Here is a 20,092-nt window from a genome sequence, read left to right as displayed (position 1 = left end):
GGTTCTCCCCAGCACAGTTCCAAGCATAACAGACATAACTGAACCCCTGGAGGAGGGAAAAAAAAGGCAACACAGCGACACTTGTTGTTGAATTTCAAATTTATTAGAATTGAAGGAGTTAATTACCGTTGTCCCAGGAGATAATAGAGAACAGTGTATTCTGTGCTGCCTTTTTTGTGAGCGACATCATGGATAAAAAAGAAATACATGCAGTTGAAAGAGAGGGCTAATGAGTAAGTGTTTATTGCACAGATATAGTCTGGCTGTGTTAGCTGCTGTTTCAAGATCAGACATCTGTCCTTAAAATATTTTGCTGCTTGGAGGTTTTTTTCTTTACCTTGAAATAAAGCCAAGTTTTTCCTTCATAAAGGAGAACACTTGAATAAACACAACCTGAGTATAAAGCCAGTTGGGACTAGTCTGCTGGCAATGGCCAGGGTTCTTTTCACTTTGGGAATTATTAGAAATACAGTGAATCTGACTCTCCCCTCTCAAGGGTCCCTCATCTGGTCTCTGTTCTTGACTTCTGTACTATTAAGCAGCGTGGAAGAGTCAGGGGTTTACAGGAATATTACACTGGGACACTTTTATATATTGTCACCTCTTTTTCAGAAAATGCTAAGTATTTCTTTCTTTTAACCTTGAAATTGCAAAAGATGCAAGTGTTTGTTAAACACAGTATACTCGTAGGGACATTATTTATACATACCAAGCAGGTAAAACTTGTAAATCTCCTGTTACAGAACAAGGACAGTTGAGAAGTCTGTGTGGCTTAGAAGGGGGGGCAGTGTTGGAATTCAGTGGTACTTAACTATGAATTAGATTCTGAAGAATTTGGCACACTCTTTTTTCCCCTAAAAAATTGCTTCTAAAAGTTGGATTCTCTGTATGTTAGACCAGGTCACAAGAGTTGTAATGCTGGTAATGACTGAAACCAGTTAGTTATTTCCTTTGTCCTCAGTTATACAAAATAATTCTTCACTGAGACCTCTTGCTTTCTAAGTTTGTGGACGTGAGGGAGTGTCTACATAATACAAAAAAACCCCTACCCTTTTTGGTATAATGAGAAAAGGCATTTGGAAATAAACCCCCCAGAGTTCAAGTAGACAAAACTAACTGCTGCATTTCCATTTCTTTTCTCTTTCATCCAATTCATCATAAAACTTGCTGCACAATCCCTTCTTATGTAATCAGTGACACACAGAATGACAACTGCAGTTTCTCTATTTTTCAACCTTTCCTTTTGAAATATAAGAAAATGCTGTTGTCAAAATTCTTTTTCAAGTAAGGAAACAACCTTTTTTAATGTTCTGTCCTCTAATTCATCTTCGCAAAAAAAAATCCAAATATCTGATCCATATATAGGTCACTACTCAAAACAGGAACCTCAGGTTTACAGGAGCCTCAAATTAAACTTGTTTAAGTTGTTGTGGCAGGAGTTTTGTTCAAGTAGTGATGAGGATGGAAGGATATAGCAAATACATGGTGACTATGTGGTGATTTTGGGCAATAAAGAAAAAAGTAAAATTCCCGAAATCTGATCTTCATTGCATTTATATCCATCATCTAGTAATCTAGGAGGCATTGTGTTACATTTCTTTTAACTGTTTTCTCATTTTACAATAAGCTATCCTTTACAATAAGGTTTTCCCATTTTACAATAAGGCATATAAGGTTTGAAATTCAGATGACATTTGACATAACAAAACTTAAACTCAGATTTGTGTATTTGAACAGCTGTTGAGGCCGCTGAGGAGATTCTCTGTAGTTCTCAGGTGCCCCTGGTTTACCTGCCTTGATTCTCACCCTTTCACTGACAACCAAAGGAAATCACTGCTGAGGTTGAGTTTGTGATTGTCTTTCCTACAGCACAAAAATGATTTGAGAAATTTCTTGAATCGAACTGCAACTCTTTGAACTGAAGTGCTCTGGGAAAAGGATTAGATTGGCTATCTCCAAACCCAGAAAAGAATCCAAATGTTGTGGCTGTGACTTCTACAGGGCATTCCAAATGGATGATGCTTTGGGGAAAGATTTCACCTTTTAAAACTGCTTGCCGTTTTCATATCTATTTGGACCTGTCAAGATGTCCAAAAAAAAAAAAAAGAAGAACAAAGATCTTGAGAAATAGTTTCGGCAAAACAGGGAAACAGGGTTTGAGATCAAGAACTCTAAATGATTTGAGAAAAGGTAGTAGCAGAAGGAGTTGCCTTCTGGAAACATTTTAGAGCAAACAATAGAGTAAGAACAGTATGAGGGAGAGTGAACTCATAAATGATTGGGTCAGTTGTGAAGGTGCTGCAGTTTGCATTTGTTTGCAGGCACATCAGGCTTTTGCTTAGCGTGCCAAAATTAACCAAACCTTTAACGAGAAACTGAGAACACATTGTGATGTGGTTGTGGCTCTGCCTGCAGAGGGCCTATAGTGATATTTAAAACAGGATTGGGCATCTGAAAAGTGTGCATTCCTGAAAAACATCTTAAAAACAACTAGCTTTTTAAAAACTAGACGTAGGCTTCTGCATAGGCACTAAAGTAAGGGATATTCAAAGAATGAGATTAGAAGTAGTTTGTTCAAATGAACATAATGAATAAAAAATAATCTGAATTCCAATTTAGATGTAAATTTTCCCAAATCTCTGTTATGTTTAGAAACCACTTTCAAGTGTTACTAATCCACTCATGTATGAATAAATACTTTGTCATAATTTGTACTTCATATGACCTTATGCTTGAGAATCTCACTTCACTTGTAATGGATGTAGCTGTTTCAGTACTTTTTAAAGGGGAATCGAGTTCACCCAATGTATTTAAGCTCTTTGAAGAGGTATATCAACAAAATGGGACAAGGAAGATCTTACTTGGATTTCTCCAGCTTCTGTGGAAGTTCCATTATTAAAGAAGTTAATTTGTGATGGGGTAAGAGGAGAGATCATACTGTAGATGAGTAACTGGTTAAGAGAAAAACTCAAAGCATTAGCACATGTGGTTCTAAGGTTTCTTAATGGAAAAAAAATGATTTTTATTCCTGTGTCTTGGCTTAGGCTTACGCTGTTCAGCACAATTAAAGGCAAGTCATCCACAGGAGAAAAGACAGCCCCAAAATAAAAAACCCATAATGATAGTAAAGTAGCTTGTCATTCAGAAAAAAACATTCAGATGTTTTTGTGAACATGCCAGCTCACTGTAAAAGAGCAAAAAAGCTAATTAGAAGTTAGGAATTAAAAAAGTGAAAGAACAGGTTGTTCAGTGTGTGTTCCTGTGTGAGGGTAGGGACAGATGGACAAACATACATGTGGTGCTTGTGCATCTCAGCTGCCTCCTCAGATGGGACCCATCAGAACTGCAGTTCAGGCAACAAAGGTGACCAGGGAGTGGAATAAAATGAGCAGGAAAATAGGCTGGAAAAACGATAACTTGGGTGAGGATGATGGAGTGAAGTCCATGAAACTTGAGAGTTCATGGAGCATGTGAAGGGGAAATGCTGGTCATTGTTCTCAGTACAAGCTCTACAAGGCACTGGCAGAAGTTGCCTGGTGCTGTTCTCGAGAGAAGATGATGTGGAGGGTGGTGGAACTCACTGACAGAGGAACCAACTGGGTCTGCTGCATTTCAGGAAGGAAGCTAAGCACGTTCCATAAAGGACCACTAAATGATAGAAAGACATTACATTTGACTTAAGAAGTCTTTGGGCCTCAAATAAAAAATACAGCCTGGAAAAATATTCTATCCAAACAGCATAGATTTTTCCTAGTTTTAGGATCCCTCTTCTGTGTCCATGTTTGATACCTTTGGTCTGACTTGCAAGGACTCTGTGTTTCTGTGTTCTGGAGTAGAGAGGAAGAGTTTTGGTGATGACATCTAACCATTCAAAGGGCCTGATCATTGACTGCCTTGAGATTTCTCTGAAGCTCTTCATACTTGGGTTTTTTTGCTACCCTGAATGTCTTCACATTAGCTAGAAAATACTGGGAGCCAGGAATTCCTAGTGCAAATGAAGGATGAAGTCATTATTGACAGGATGGTGAAGCTGAGCATACTCTTCTGAGACAGGCATTAGGCCCCATTTTTTGCCTTATTTGTGTGCCAATCAAAATAGAGAAATGTGTGCAGTTTTCCATTACTCAGGGACCTTGTCACTGATGGTTTGCACATTTTCTCTCTGATTAACAGAAGTAAAAATATTTGAAAGTTTGCAACATTGATATAGGTCAAAATACTAAATACTTATACCTGACCATAAGTCTTGATCCTGCAAATATTAAGGAACTACTGGAATATAAGAAAATACTAAAAATTTTCAAAGGGAATTTGTTTTAGGTCTTTAGTGATAACGAGGTCTCATCACTGTGAATTCTAATATTTCTTACTTTTTCATGTCTACTTTGAGATGTTTAAAACAGCTTAGTTAAGTAGCAGCTTTAAAAAATCTTTAGGTTTTAGGAATAACTCTTTTGTAATACAGGCTGCTAAATCTGACCCATTCAAACCCCATGAAGTCATACACAGGTAACTGAGAAAGGAACTTGGCACGTTCAGAGCCATTATCTAGAGCAAGATCATTCTTCAGTTCTGGATTTCTGTGAGAAACTGCTTCGCTGTTGGCTGAAGAGGTTTAGAAGCCTAGAAAAAGGATATTGGTCTACAATTCTGAGTTATAGAAAAATCAGCATCCTAAGAGTTGGACTTTACCAAAGAGGAGAGCAGATAAATGATGAAGAACCAAATTCCCTGGTTTCTGGCTTCAAAAAATGCCACTCAAAACATAAATTTCATTATCTAATAGTGTTTGAGCATGAAAAATATGTCCTGATATAAACTGATCAGTCCCATATAAGAATTCTATTAAAACAAGTAAAAAGGAGGGCTGGTTTTAGTTAGATGTTTTTTCAGAACTTTATTCTGTCCATCTTCAAATATGAGCTCTGCAAGTAGGGGTGGTGTGCTGATACTACCTCATTCCATTTCTGTTACCATAAAAATCACATTGTAAAAAGCAAATTCATCTCTGCAAATAATTTTCACAAGTAGGTGAAGATCATAAAGCAGAGGAAACTTCCCACTGCAACCAGTTGTATTTAGAACAAAGTTTTAGTGTGCTGTATAGTTATTTGGGCTAAACTCCTTTAAACCCAGGAACAGTAAAGTAATGTTATTTTTTCTTTTAATCAAATGGGATGTTTTAAAGTGTGCATTGATGAATCTCAGCTTAGGACTTTGGCACAAACCTTACAGCAACTCCGTGTTCAGAACCAAGCACTAGTTGAATCCAGTCCTTGCTGGTTGAAGAGCAAAGGTCCCTTTCAAGATAAATCTAAAAAATCTGACAAATGATCAGGGCCTCGTGAGATCCTGCAGAGAAGTGATCTGCAGCTGTGGGGAGTCTTCCACAAAGAAATGTTGACAGGTGCTTGTATTCATAGGGAATGGGTGTTCCTCTTTCTGCTGGTTGTGATACAGACACACACTTGGAAGGAGCTTTTTATGCCATCACATTCTCTGCTCTTGTGGTCTCCTCCCTCTTGGATTCACACATTTCCTTCCCCTACAGCACTGATGTACAGCCAAAAAGCCAGATGGCTGAATGGGAAATGGACTTTGTGCTTAACTCATGTAGCAGAGCCAGGGTGCACTGCCTCCTTGCCTAAATTCTGCTCAACAGGAGTATGTAAAACTCCAGAACATTTCGATTCCGTATGTTTTGCAGGGCATTTGTAATAAGCTCCCCTTCCACCTTTGTGTTTTAAGGGCTATTATTTTCTATAGGACAGTCAGAATTTTAGCATTTTAGTACTGCAATCTCAAAATAGAGCTTTACAAGAATAAAATCTATTTAGTTTTGTTTATTTAAAAGTAGACAACTTGGACCTGTAAGTTTGAAAGATTTCTTTGCAAGCATCTCAGTTACAGCTGCATATATTACATAGTTTCTTTAAGAAGAGAAAGCATTGTATTTGTGTAAATAGATAAATTTTGTGTATTTGGGTAAATCACCCATGTTGTTTAAATGGATGTTAATTGGGGTGATACTATAGAGCTGTTCAGCACCAAGGATGGAGAAAATAAAACTGGTTTGAATGGAGGCTTCCACTGCTGGCTGTGGCATTGGAGATGGAGTGGCTGCTCTGCCACTTCTGATTTTTCCGAAGAAACAGATTGTACTCAAATGGACAATATGCCAGTCCATTTTTCCATCTCCTTTTCCTAGAGGGCAGGATAAAAACAGCATCAGAGGTCACCATGCCATAGAACTTCTGTTCAAACAATCAAATACCTGCTGCCTCTCTCAGTGCTGTGTGGGAGAGGTGAGTGTTTGCCTGTAGGTGCTCAGGAGGCTGTTCTGAACTTCAGTCATAGCTAAAACTATTTTTGGTCTCTTCCTGAGGTTGTCTTCAAATGCTATTACTGCTTGTTTATGCTCTTTATGACATTCATGAACCAGAAAGTAATAATGGTAGGTATTGTAAGAGTTCAGGAGAGAACTTAAAATGCAGTATTTTGAGGCCAGCAGGGAGTTGGTGTGTTGTGTTCGGTCACAGCCATACCTTGGATAGATTATATTGTGTTTTACACTTGTTCTCTGAAGTATCAAGCTTTTGAAGAGAATTGTAGAGACCCTGACATGGACAGGGTGCATTATTGCATCAATAACAGAGATATGATCAGGCTGGTGCTGACATGCATTAGCTCTGGCCACTCAGATGAGAGGTGTTTTAAAAAGGCAGAGAACTAATATCAATTACAGAAACTGTATTACTTTGTTTAACTGTTTCTTGTCATTGCCAACAAGGTCAAATTAAGCTAGATTTTATGAACCATTTCATGTATTTTCAGACTGCACTGTTAGTGAGTTCAGTATGTCTGTACATCCAAGCCCTGTCTGCATTTTTGGAGGCTTTAGCCTTCTGATCCACATCATAAACATACACTTTATGTACAAATCCTCAGAAACAAAATACCATTCTTAAAGAGTATAATGTGTGGAGTTAGTATCTGACCTTAGATATGAAATGGTTTTCTGCTTTGCCAGTTGAGTTGTATAAACAGAAGCATAGAGTTTGCTACTCTTGCTGAATCTGTGATATCAAGTAATCTGATATATTTGCAGCAGATCAATATATTCAAGCAGACATAAGCGTTTTGTTATATGTGATTTAGGAATATTTTTTTCAGATTAGATTTAGTCTGGTCTTGGACTAAAGCAGCTTTACTGTCCTTGTAATTTTAAGTTTTCTGAAGTGAAAAAGCAATTAGTGCATTTTAGACATGCACATACCATTTGAAGCTGTTTTACCTCTTGAGCTTTAGAACTTTCAGGATATGGAGCTTCCAGTTGCAGATTCAATGTTTGGTTTAAAAAAAACCCCACAATCTTTCAATTTCAGGTACTTTTTTTTTTCTCTCACGGTGTTCCCACCCTGAATGCAATCTGATTCCCTTGAAAGTGGGAAGCCCCAGGACCCTGGATGTGCTTCTGAATGCTCTGGCAGCAGATATGTATGGGAACAGACTGACCCAGGGTCCAGGCATGGTGAAATTAGTCTCATCTGTGTTAGGCTCATGTGCCTGTGGTTGGATTCAGTGCCCAGAGCCTCCTGGGAATGCTTAAGACAGATTTCTTCCCCCCCAGGCAGAAGTGAGTGCTGATGACTGGACTGTGTGTGATCAAATGGGGGAAGGCCCACTAGCCTTGCACTCCCTGTGTGTACTTTCCAATGGGATATTTGTGTCATGGTGAGGGATCTTCAGCTCCTTCTCTCATAAATGCTGCCAACACGGCCACCTCAAAACACTTGAGTAATAAAATCCTTTAATAAGCTCTTTGTAGAATGGAGGGCTCAAAACTGAGTATTTATCTTGACTTTGATAAGGTGGCAGCCAGCAATGTTCTGGTTCTATTTCAGCTCTTTGTTGCAGCAGCATCGCTGGAGATGGGGCAGATTTCACCCACCTTGCTGGGGTTTGTGTGTGGGAGAACTGCAGGTCCCACTTATAGAATCTTTCCTTAGAACAAAAATAACTTGAGAGAAGTTGTTTTGCAAAGTGCCAGAGGTATCAGTGTGAGATGCATGCTTTACATTTTTAATCCCCTTTTATTAGCTGTTACTAGTTGATATCTTTAAGGGCATCTTTTCACTTGATTACTTTTCCTGGATGGCTTTACTCTTTCCATTGTAACAAGAATAAAACCTTTTTGCTCTCAGGTAATTTTCTAGCCACTAAGAAACCACTGAATGTCTTAGTGAAAGAGTCTTTATATGTCTTTATGTGAGTGGCTTTTTTTTTCATTGAACCGGTGCATATCTAGATACTATAAATGTCATTTGAATTCTTAAGGTTGTCAAAAATGAATAGCTTGCTTCTTCTTGCTGTCTGAAATTTATCTGACAAAATGAAGTTCAACATAAAGCACAGATAGGTAATGAAACCAGCTATTGTGCAGGTAAGAAAATCTGTGATTGATTAAGTGGGCGACATCTGGATGTGACCATAACCTATTCGTGAGGGGCTGTAAATAGCATCAAAGATTTGTGAGGGTTAGGTCTGTGGGCAGCAGGAAATATTTGAAAGCCAAAGCAGGATCAAATGTTTAGGTAAAAATTATGGTTATAGCTTACCACAAATCAAGTGAGAGCCATTAGAATGTTGTTTGTTATCCTGTGGTTGAATGTAAATTCTCAACATTGCTCCTTTGATTTGTAAAGCAAATGAGGGTTAGGTTGCAACCTTGAAGACACGTGAGATGCTGAAGTGAGACAAGCAGGCCCTGCTGACTTTGTTGTGCTCTGCCTTTGGAGGTTTTCTGGAGGTACCTGTTGCTCCACAAGCATAGCCTTGGTTCCTCACTGCTGAACACCTTGTTTTGTTCCCACTGAGGAATGTGCACCAGCAAACCTTGCATTCTGTTTGTACACGGGAACTCCCTCCCACGGTGAAGTGCTTCAGACCCTGGCTGTGTGCTGGCATTTGCTCACTGTTCTGTTGGAGTGCTACAGAGCACAAACATTTTGGCTCCCTCAGGGAACAGCAAAGCTGAAGGCAGTTCCTGGAAATCTGTATCATTCTTCTCATTTACAAATAGCTCTGGCAAGTGAGGTGTGCATTTGGTGGGAATCCCACTCCTGGTATGACTGGCACGTGCTGGCTATTGTTCTCTAGCATCATTATATCTTCATTGGTACCTCATTTAATACCTGTCACAGACAGATAGAAATGGAAGGAATTATATTTATCTAATTTTAGGAGTTAAATTTATAAGTTCATGTGTGAAAGTCAAAGGTTTTAACAGCGGCCAGAGAAAAGTAGTATTGTTATCCTCAACTTCTTCACACATTGAGGAGAGAGCCACCCAGCCAATCTCTAGGCAACCTTGCTTAAGTTTTGGGGGAAAAATAAAACAGAAAAGTAGTGTCCTTCCTGGTGGAGAGGAGAGAGATTTATTGAAGACAAGAAACAAGGCTTGTGGTGGAAGAATCAGAAACTGTCTGGGAAAACAATCTAAATCCACTAATGCAAACTGTAATTCCAAGAGATGAGGAGCCAAAGCTTTGAGATGCCAAGGCAGTATGTGCTTTGTTGTTACTAATCTGATGGACCTCCTGCCTGGAGGGGAAGGATTAAATGAGTGGCACGTCTGTGAGCTGCAGTTGAGTGAAATTAGTGAAGTTGGGACTTTATTAATTTCTCTTGCAATGCCTTCTTTATCCAGGCTTCCTGGGACAAGTTCTTAAGGGGGAGCCTAGACTGTAAACACCAAGTTAAACCAAGTGTTTAAGGACTTAGTCCCTCTAGTCCAGTATCATAAATGACTTTGTGGATAAACTGATACATTCTGGAGTACCACATCTTCATGTGATGTGTATTGCCACAGAACCCCACAGACAGAGCTGCACCTTTGTTTTTGTAGCCAAGTACTTCACCAGTTCTGGTGTGGGATCTGATTTATGCACCATTAGGATCTCATTTTACTAATATTTATCCTCCATTTTTTCCCTAAGTTAAAGTGATTGATCTGAGAAAAAGATTATCATTTACATGCCAAAATAATGGGTTTTTTTTAATATTCTCTCCTCAACATTGTGCATCAAGTGTTTCTAATCAAAGTCAGAAATGTAGAAAGCTCAAGCTGCTCAAACAGGGATTAAAACTCTCATGTCTAATATATATCTGTGTTTGCATTAACTAACCTTGCTGGTGCTCATTTGTTTTTCCCATTCACTTATTTGAATTTCTGTGTGTTTGGGGATTGTAAGGTCACATTCACCCCCTGCTGTGAGTTTGAGCTGTTGGACACAGAACACACTGAGGGGGATCGATCTTCTGTGGGTGTACCCTGAAGTGGGATAAGGTGGCTGAAAGTTGGAGTTCTGAGTGAATAGAGTGGTACTGGTGGTATAAAGGGACATCCTTTATAGTTTTATTTCTCAATTATTTGCTTACATAGTCGTTACTCTGGGAAAAAAACCACTTCTTTTATAGTGTTGCTTTGTTGTAAAATAAGTAAGAGTTCTTAAACATAAAAATTCATCTGGAGAAAATGAACAATGGGCTGTTCTTGACTAACATCCTTGGCCTTTTTTAAAATTTTGAGTTTGTTGTTTCAACTTTTTTTCATTTCAGTGAGATGTCTGTGATACAAATTTGACTCTGAAAGGGATGCTCAAGGCTTTCTTTTTTAGAAAAAGAAATCTGGTATTAAAAGAACAGTGAAAGGATCTTTCCTGTATGTTTGTTTGAGTTTAAAGATGGAACTATGAGGGCTGCTAGGAGGAAAATTGACTCCATGTCAGACAGACCCAATACACTAGTGCATAAATGAAACCTTAATTCTTGAATTATAAATGTATAAAGTAAATTATAATGTATATGAAGTATAAATGTAGATGTCTACTTCTAGACAGTTTTTATCAAGTTTACTGCCTGTTCTACAATGACTGGCTAAGAAAACTAATAGAGATGGAACTGGAATTAATAAGAGATTAGAAAGAACCATTGCTAGTTAGTGGTGCAACTTTGAACAGAAAATAAGAGAAGGAAGCAATGCAGATCATCTTAAAAGATGTAAAGTGGAAAAAATTGGTTACTAGTGTTGTTTTATTTTGATAATCTGTTAATTTTTTTTGTGGTTTCACATTTCTTGATATCATTTCCTGGTATTTTCATTTTCCCTCTTTCGGAGAAGGCAAAGTTGGAAGAGGGACTTGATTAAGGAAAACAGGATAAAGAAGGGGAGTAAGGTTTATCTTTGACACATTTAGAAGCTTTTAATGCTTTCTCTCCAAAAACATTCTTAAAGTCAATGCCTTGTACTGGGAGTCCAAAACTGGACATAATATTCCATTTGAGGTTTTTCTTGTCAAATAGAGGGCATAATCCCCTGCCTTGACCTTCCACCACCCCTCTGCTGGAACAGTCCATTGTGCAGTTGCTGTCTCTGCTGCAAGGGCACGTTGCTTGTTCACACCCAACGTGTTGTCCACAAGATCCCTGAGGTCCTTTACTGCAGAGCTACTTCCCAGCCTGTCCTGGTGCATGGAGTTATTCTGTGCAAGGCACAGAACTTCCCATTCTAACTTCCTGTGGTTCCTGCCTGCCCCTTCTGCCAGGCTGTCAAGACACCTCTGAGCAGCAATCCAGTCCTGCTTCCAGCATCTCCCTGCAGTTTGGTGCCAGCACACTCCTGTCTGAACATCCAGCTCACACAAGGAGTGTTTAACAGTATTGCCTCCAGTATCCCTCCTGGGAGAGGCCACTGGTAAGTGCCTGTCAGTTGGATTTTGGAGCAGGATCACTACCCATTAAATCTGGCAATCCAGTGGTTTCCCGCTCCCCTTACTGTCACCTTTCCCAGTCTGGATTTCTGCAGTGTGGCTTTAAGACCACTGTGACAGATGATGTTGAAGGTGTCACTGAGCCCAAGGCACAGAACATCCACTGCTCTCCACTTACCTGCTGAGCTGACTGAACCACAGCAGACAGCAGCTTGTTCAGGCACAACTGGACCTTGGTATGTCCAGGAGGGTTGTTCTTTTTTTTTTTTTTTTTTTGTCCTTCATGTATTTGGAGGATCCTCCTTCCAGGAGGATCAGCTCTGCAGTCTCCTGAGGGCTGTTAGGGTGACCAACCTGCAGCTGAGTCTCAGGTCCTCCTTCTTGCCCTTAATGAAGATGGATGTGGCAGCTGCTTTTTGGGCATTCCTGCCAACCACCATGACCTCACTGGGAAATCATCCAGCTCTGTTGGCACCCTTGGTTGCATCCTGTCTGGTCCCAAAGATTTGTGTACATAAAAGTCCCTGAGATGCTCCTAAACCTGATCTTTCTCATTCCCACAGATTCAGTGGGAGTGATTAATTTTACACAAAAGTTCAAGTGAATGGAAAAAAAAATATATATATATACTTCTGTTTGACACATTTAAGTCTAAAAGTAATTTAAACTTGCTAGTAAATTTTACATTGTGAAGACCATGGGATTGACATAATTCTGCCCTGTCAAATCCATAAAGAACCTGACCCTTGTGACTTGGCAAATTTCCCATTGATGTCAACTTTGAAGTCAATGAGGATTCCTTTGGAGGACAGACACCAGAATTTGGATTAAAACATTTGTTTATGATTGATAAATGAAGTCCACCTGGTGACCAGACAAGGAGAACATATGATGCAAGAAATAACAGTTTGAGAGGTTCTCCTTTATTTCAGTTTTGTACAACATTTGTATTTCAGATTAAGTACATTCCAAACCAAAAGAAATCTTTGGATTGACTGAGATATTTTAAGATCCTGTTACTGATAACAAAATGACAGCAGTTGTTACTCATGTGATAAAGGCTCATTTGAAAAGAAGTGCAATACAAACTTTGTGTTGAGGTGTAAGAAATTAGCTTTTTTCTCTTTTTTTTTTTTTTTTTGCAAAGACCTTCTGCATTTTGATTTCACAAGGATTGTAAGTGCCACCTTGTGGACATCATTATTCTTGTATCTCATAGGATACAAGTGGTAAAGTAGAATAATAAAATTTAATTTCAAAATCTATGACAGAAGTTATTTATGTTTTCTTTGAGGATCAGGGGATTTTATTTATTTTCCAGTATTGTTAATTGATGTGCTGAACTTGAAGAACATAATACCTTTGGGTTCAATGGCTGGGAATAAACCCAAACTCTACTAGTCTTGTTGTGGAGCTCTACTCCTTCATGGGTTTTGCAGTTCTTGCTGGAATTCCTTTGTTGGTCACTCTCAGATCTTTCTCCTGAGTAAGACAGTGATGGGATACACAGGAGTGAAATCCCAGATGTCTGGTGTTCTGACAGGCTCTTTTTGTTGTAATCTCTTGTCCTTGTGTGAAAGTGCCTTGGTAAAGTGGTTCATTCCATTTCCTGAGGGAGCCCATGTCATTTTGGAGGGGTTGTGGCTTGTAGGGTTTTCTCTGTTGGCCATCCTGGTGTTCCCTGTGTTTCTGGCAGCTGCATTCTGCTGGTGCTGAGACATCTCATGGTGCTGGGCACATCAGCTGTGCCATGTTTCAGAGGGTTTTGGGAACTGCCTTGTCTCCACTACCCGAGCACCACGATGTGTAACAGCAAACCCCAACTCAGGCATTTCTGCAGTTTTCAGAAATAAAACCAAATTTTGTACTGAGGAATACAGAGTTTCTAGTTGTATGCAGCTAATTTTCTGCCCTTTAATAACTTAAAGATATTGTCATCAAAGTAGATTAAGTATCTGCTGCTTATTTTGAAACTGTCTCTGGAGGATCTGGAGCTTCCTCTGTAGCCAACTCCAGTTCAAGCCTGTGTTCTAGGAGGAAATCCAGTTGGTTTGTCTGTGTGCTGTTTAGCTGTCAACCATTCCAACACATCACAAATTCCTACTTATCTCCAGGCTATAATTAGGCCATAACCAGTATCAAAATTCCAGGACATCAAATCTCTTCCTTGGCTTGCTGCTGAAGTGCTTTCTTATGTTGTCACAAAACAGAAGCTGATTTATCTCATAGATAAGTTGATTTTTAAACTGTTACAGAAAATAACGGTGTTGTTTTTGTGAAAACACAGTTGCATTCCTGGTCAGTGAAGAAGTCTCCAAATTACCATCTCAGCTGCAGGGAAGGTGTTTTGTGGAGTGCACAGGTGGTTACCACACCTGAGCTCCTGGGGCAACACCAAATCTCCAATGTGTGAGTTCGCTTGTGTCCATTTTGTTACTGGTTGAATTATTAAAAGAACATCTTCCCATTCTGTTTGAGAGGCCTGGGAAGTAAAAACATCTGACTTTATGTGGAGAAGATACCTGACATGGCAAGAAAAGCTTAGAAATTCGGGTAGAATATGGAAAACTGTTTATTAAAATGAGGATGATGGAATGTCAAATATGATTCTCTTAACAGAAGAACCATGAACAATGTAGATCAGGGGTTAGTTAAAAAGATAAGGCTCCAGCACTTGGTAGGTAAGATCAAAAATGATGGAAGAATTGTTGTTTACATGCTTTTATCACATTTCAACTTTAGCATAAGTGATCTGGTATTTTCTTGATTTATCTGTTAACAACCTTAGATTTTTCCTTTTATCTGTTGCATTGTTCCTGTATTTTTAACTTATTATGACATCTTTCCTGACTTGCAGCTTTAGTATGATCATGAATGATTTCTTTGTGCTTAAAAAAAGCTTTTCTTTGGGGTAGACATGAATTTATTAAATTTACTTTGAACTACTACATTTGTAGAATGATAGAATGGTTGAGGTTCAAGGAACCTTAAATATCATCTAGTTTCAACCTCCAAATTACATTTCATAAAATATGTGATAGGTTTCTGTTCTACTGGCTCATGTAATATTTCATTCTTATTTGAATGAGAATGAGAAGTTCTTTTTTGGGGTGTGCCAGTTAATCATAGAAGTAGATGGTAGGTGTTCATCATAAAACTTCCTTAAGTCTGTAAATACAAACCAGCAAGATCAATGAACAGAAATGTTTCTGTAAAACAGGATGTAGTGCATGTACTGTAGAGACTTTTGAAGTGCAGTAACTTGGAAAGATTTTTTTTCTTGTTTGTGTCAAATCTGTAACCTTTTTTCTGCACTTTAATTTACATTATTTTAAATGCCCAGAGAAACTGTGGCTGCCCCATCCCTAGAACTGTTCAAGGCCAGGTTGGACAGGGCTTGGAGCAACCTGGTCTAGTGGAAGATGTCCCTGCCCACGGCAGGGGGGTTGGCATGAGATGATCTTCAAGGTCCCTTCCAACTCAAACCATTCTATGATTGTAGGAAATGATCTATTTTGAATTATCCCATCCAAGTGGGTGCTACTGAGTGGGTTGAAGATTTTCTACTCAGTGAACTGGAGGATCCCTTCTGTAACTGTCAAGGTGCAGCATAAAGATTTCTGAGAAACCTCTTTTGGTGAGAATAGGCTGAGTGCTCAATTTTAGAGGAGATTAGGACAACACTTTATGTGTGAAGTAGTTCTGCTTTTGTAAAAAGCCCATTTTGAATCCTGACATAATCATAGCTCTCCACCTCTTCTCTGACTAGCAGCTGTGGGAACTGTGTTGTTAAGAGGTTCTTTCCTTTCAGCCAAGGAGGATGCAATCAGTGATGAACAATGCATTACTGTTCTAGTGTGTTCTTGTATTTTTGGTAGCAGGATGTAAAAACCTGTCAGCTAACTTTGAAACCCCGAGCCTATAAACCCTGTAGCTTTTCTGGCCTTTTCTTATACAGATGAACAAAGGAAGACGTTGCTGAAATGCTGATTCTCAAAATGGTTTCACAACTGATTGTTCTCTGAAAGTCATACTATCCTTGGTTATTATGTCCAAAGTCTGCAGTTGTAAGATCTTGGAAAAAGAAATCTTACTTTATTTTGCAGAGCATTGGCTGTGACGACTATCTGGGTTCTGACAAGGTGATTGACAAGTGTGGAATATGTGGAGGGGACAACACTGCTTGCAAGGTGGTGTCTGGAGTTTTCAAACACACGCTAACAAATCTTGGCTACCACAAGATAGTGGAAATTCCTGAAGGAGCTACTAAAATCAACATTACTGAGATGTCAAAGAGCAACAACTATTTGGGTAAGTTGCATCTCAGTGAATGAAGCCTTCTTTGTGCTCTAGTGCAACTGGGTGGAGGTTGTGCCAGGAAAGGCCCTCTGAGCTGTGTGCAGTAGATGTCAAGAAGAAGAGAGGAAAGGCAAGAAAATCATTAAACAGGTATTTTGATAGAACTGTCTGTAATTCCAGGTTGTTCTTGCACGACAAACACCATAGACCTGTTCCCATGTATTCCCTGTCCATCTGACCTGGCTTTGGTATTTCCTGTTAGTTGGTTCTGCTCTGGTGTTTTCCCTTCCCACATCACTGCCCTTCTCTGAGCAGTCAGGAATCCAGCCAAGCATTGGTTGTTCATGTACATTGAATTGAGACTGCTTGAGGAGGAAAGAGCATCTTCTGATTGCCTAAAATTTCAGTTCTTTTAAAGTGAAAGAATGTAAAAATTTTATTGAGATAATTTGGTACTGAGGTGGCATTTGCAGAATCCAAGGTCATTTGTACACTTGTTTATTCTGAAGCAGGTTCTTAATTCAAAACCATAGATTGTCCTTGAATATTTATATTAACATAACATCTTGAGGTATATTTCTAGATGTGTGTAATGGGTTACAACTCAGAGATTATGTGGAATTTATGCAGATCTATGTCAATCTTGTGTGCATTTATGAACTGTGGCTTTCCCTGTTGTCACCTGTCCTGTTCCCAAGTTACAAAGCCCTTGGTTTGTCTATATTTGTGCATGTTTTGGAGGCAGTTCTGCTGAGTGGACTGGAGAGAGAAGAATCAGTTCAAATTTATAAAACCTGCTCCTCACCCTTTACTTTCTCTTCACCTGTTAGTCCATCCTTAGATCTGTCTTACCAATTGCTAGAGCAGATGGTAAAATTGGTGTAGTCTTTGCTAAAACTGTACTGGAAGTTCCAAACCCCAGTATTCCTCTTGGACAGCTGCTTTATCTCATTTGTGGCTGGTGAGCATCTCACCTGCTGCTCAGGTACAAGAAAGGAAAATGCTCGTTATGGAATTGCTTCTCACCTCTTTTCTACTTTCTTCCCCTTAGTTCCTGCTGCAGCTGTACTGAGTTCTACAGGAACAGTGCCTGTGGATGGGAGTTTGTTGTGGGGAACAGTCTGAACTGTAACGTGAGCTCCATAATTGTACAAGTAACCCTTCAAAAATTGAAGAAATAATGTAAACTACCCACAGTCCAAGAAAACCAAATGTCTGGACCTTTTGTAGGGTGGTCTTATCAGTTCTAATTTGTCCTGGTTTCATCCAAGTGAGTTTTTTATACATTATGTACCTAAATGCACTAGCATTCATTTGTTCATGCCAACAGTTTGTATAACATCCATCAACACCAACTTGATTGATGATGAACTATACCAATAATTCTCTCTAAAGAACTTCCACAGATACTTGTACACTTGGTAGAAAATGGGTGAGAACGGAGCTTACTTGGCAGTACAGTGAAAGCAGTCATGTTACTAATATATAAAATCATGGAGCTGAATGTAATTTTTCTGTCAGATTTATGTGCCAGCATCTAAAAACAGCTGGCAGAAAAATTCCCTTAACTATGTTAAAATGGCCTGAGCCACTTCAACATTTTTGGAATGGGCAGCACAGAGAGAAAGTAACATTTTTTGATTAAAAATAACCAGGCCGTTGGCATGGTTCCCATGCTACTCCTTAACTGCTTATCCCCAGAACCCTTGGTTTATGCTATCATTTCTTTTCTTTCCTTCTTTTTTTTCCTTTTGTTTTTTATCCATTTCATGTGTTTTATTTTAAAGCTGCTGGTATGGATTTAGTCTGTTCAGTTTGCCAGCTCGCTCGCTTGTTAGGAATTCTTGAGGATGTAATTCCAGCTAGAAGGACTCCAGCTGTTCTGCTTACATTGTTACACAAGAAACTTGCTTTATTGAGGCAGGTGAGTTGCACCAGGACAGGAATGAACATGTTCCAGCAGATCAGAAAACCGAAACCAGAGACAGGTTTATCAAGCAATTTATTGGACAAGTGAAATGGTAATTGTGAGGTTGGGTTCTGGCACATTGGTGGTCACAAATTTCCCACTGATAAAGCAGCATTCAGAATATAGACATAATGCCCATAACACTGGTAGAACTGGGAAGCTTGAGAACTCAAGATCTGGTATTTACTGTTTTCTCTATATTTATGGTAATAAACAAAAGTCTTGAACTTTAAAAGTAATAATTAAAAAAACTCTTATCCTTAAGGTGTAGCAACAACAGGAAAAACAACCCAGCAGCCATTCCTTTAAGGATGTAGTTAAATACTTTGCAAAACTGAATTTTCTGGACCCTGTTCTGTCATGATCCAGTTGTAGCCAGCAGAGCTGCTTGTAAGCAACATTCCACTTGGTTCAAGGAGTGTAAGGTAGTTGCTTTTGGTTTTCCTTTCACTTTGTACATTTTATGGTTTCTTCAATGCAAAATCATAAGTTGGCTCAAGGTCAGTAAGATTTATTTAATTTTTTTTTTAGAAGATGACAGCAGATGTTTCTGGGAATTGGAGTTATCCTGCTTGTCTCTGTTTAGGAGATTGTCTTGGTTCCATGTGTTCCAATTTTTACAAAGCTCTCCACATCTTTTCACTGTTTTGTCAAAAGCACCAACCAAGTGAGCAATCAGGAAAGTTTGTGTAAAATCAGGAGGTGCTGGAAAAAGTATCAAACTCAGCTAAAAGTCATTCAAACATTTGAAAGCTTCTCCACACTGCTTTTGTGAACTTTTCTCTAGTAATCTATTGCTCATTGTTGCAGAGCTTATGACCCTCATAAAAAGCACAGTCTTAATGATTCTGCTGAATATGATGGAGCTTCTTGAGGTTTGCTCATTTTAAGTACTGCATTTTTGGTCTTTGCACACAAGTTGGAGTGATTCCAGTATAAAATTTTTAAGTTCTTGCTACTTGTAAATGATAAACTTCTGTCAGAAGAGAAAACATGACAGTGGTATATAAAGCTTTAAAGTATTTCTGGAACGTGTCATTATCTGGGTACTCAGAATATGCAGATTAAAGGAGACAGGCAATTTCAATGGTTGTTTAGCTGGTTTTTCATGTAGCTTTGTAATTAACTTTTCACAAAATCCCAGTTTTTGATAAATGAATTTCATATAACACAAACATATTTCCTTCCCTCCCTGCCCAAGTGCTCCAATTCCTTTTAGGCTTTCCATTTCTTGCAGCTCTTCACTGTAGGAAGAGTGTTGATCTGATAGAGGAAAATATTTTAGCAGTCAGTTTGAGAATGAGCTGCAGCATTAACTAGTGTTTCTTAGTGAGCCAAAATTAACTAACTAACAGAGCCATTGGGTGTATCTGAAATTCCCCAGGAAACATCTCATGTTTGTTTTCTAGTGTATGTTAGTTCAGAAAGAAAGCAGTCCAGTTTGGAGTGCTGTATAATAGCTATTCATTCCTGTTAATAATGTATTCATCAGGCTGTATATTTACTCTAGTATTTTATTACCATTTAGGTTTAGACTCTCTAAAGTGTAAAGAAGGTTAGAGGCTGTGCAGTCCTGAGCTGTGTCAGAAGGATTTGCTTCTCAAAGATGTTTTCAGCAACATTTTCTTACTGGCTGACGTGGTAGACCCGTTGGTAACAGAACAGCTGACCTTGGACAGAGTTTTCCATTGGCAAAGCACTTCTGTCACATGCTGGTCTTGTACAGAAAAGAGACAAAGACATACTTTTTATCCCACTGGTAATCATCAGCTGGCCAGTTCTCATACATGGAATTGGGAAGCCTGCCACTGAATTAAGTGGGACCATAATACCTTCAGTGGGACCAGGATGTTACAGCACTTGTGCTGCAAAACATGTGGTTTTGAGTAGAAATATCCTTCATCATCTTCGGGATTGGGATTTGAGATAATGGCAAAGTTTAAGGCCAAATAACACGAATCTGAAGTGATTATTTGGAAGGTGGGGTTTTTTGGCCTTTTTTGTGTCTTGAGAACTCAATTTAAAGAAGCTGGTTGTCCTCCATATCCACAGC

The 20,092-nt window shown here is 39.0% G+C and overlaps 1 protein-coding gene across 1 annotated transcript in view; it reads left to right on the top strand.

Moving 5' to 3' along the window:
• THSD4 (thrombospondin type 1 domain containing 4) overlaps window positions 1-20,092 on the top strand; it is a 96,679-nt gene that overhangs the window by 25,831 nt on the left and 50,756 nt on the right. The window contains exon 2 of the mRNA XM_032700490.1: window positions 15,878-16,082. Coding sequence (XP_032556381.1) covers window positions 15,878-16,082 — 205 coding nt within the window. The remainder of the gene's footprint in view (window positions 1-15,877; window positions 16,083-20,092) is intronic.

This window comes from Chiroxiphia lanceolata, chromosome 12 (genome assembly GCF_009829145.1).
Source record: "Chiroxiphia lanceolata isolate bChiLan1 chromosome 12, bChiLan1.pri, whole genome shotgun sequence".
Taxonomy (NCBI): domain Eukaryota; kingdom Metazoa; phylum Chordata; class Aves; order Passeriformes; family Pipridae; genus Chiroxiphia; species Chiroxiphia lanceolata.
Note: the sequence above shows the minus strand (reverse complement) of the source record. Positions and strands in the feature narration are given on the sequence as shown.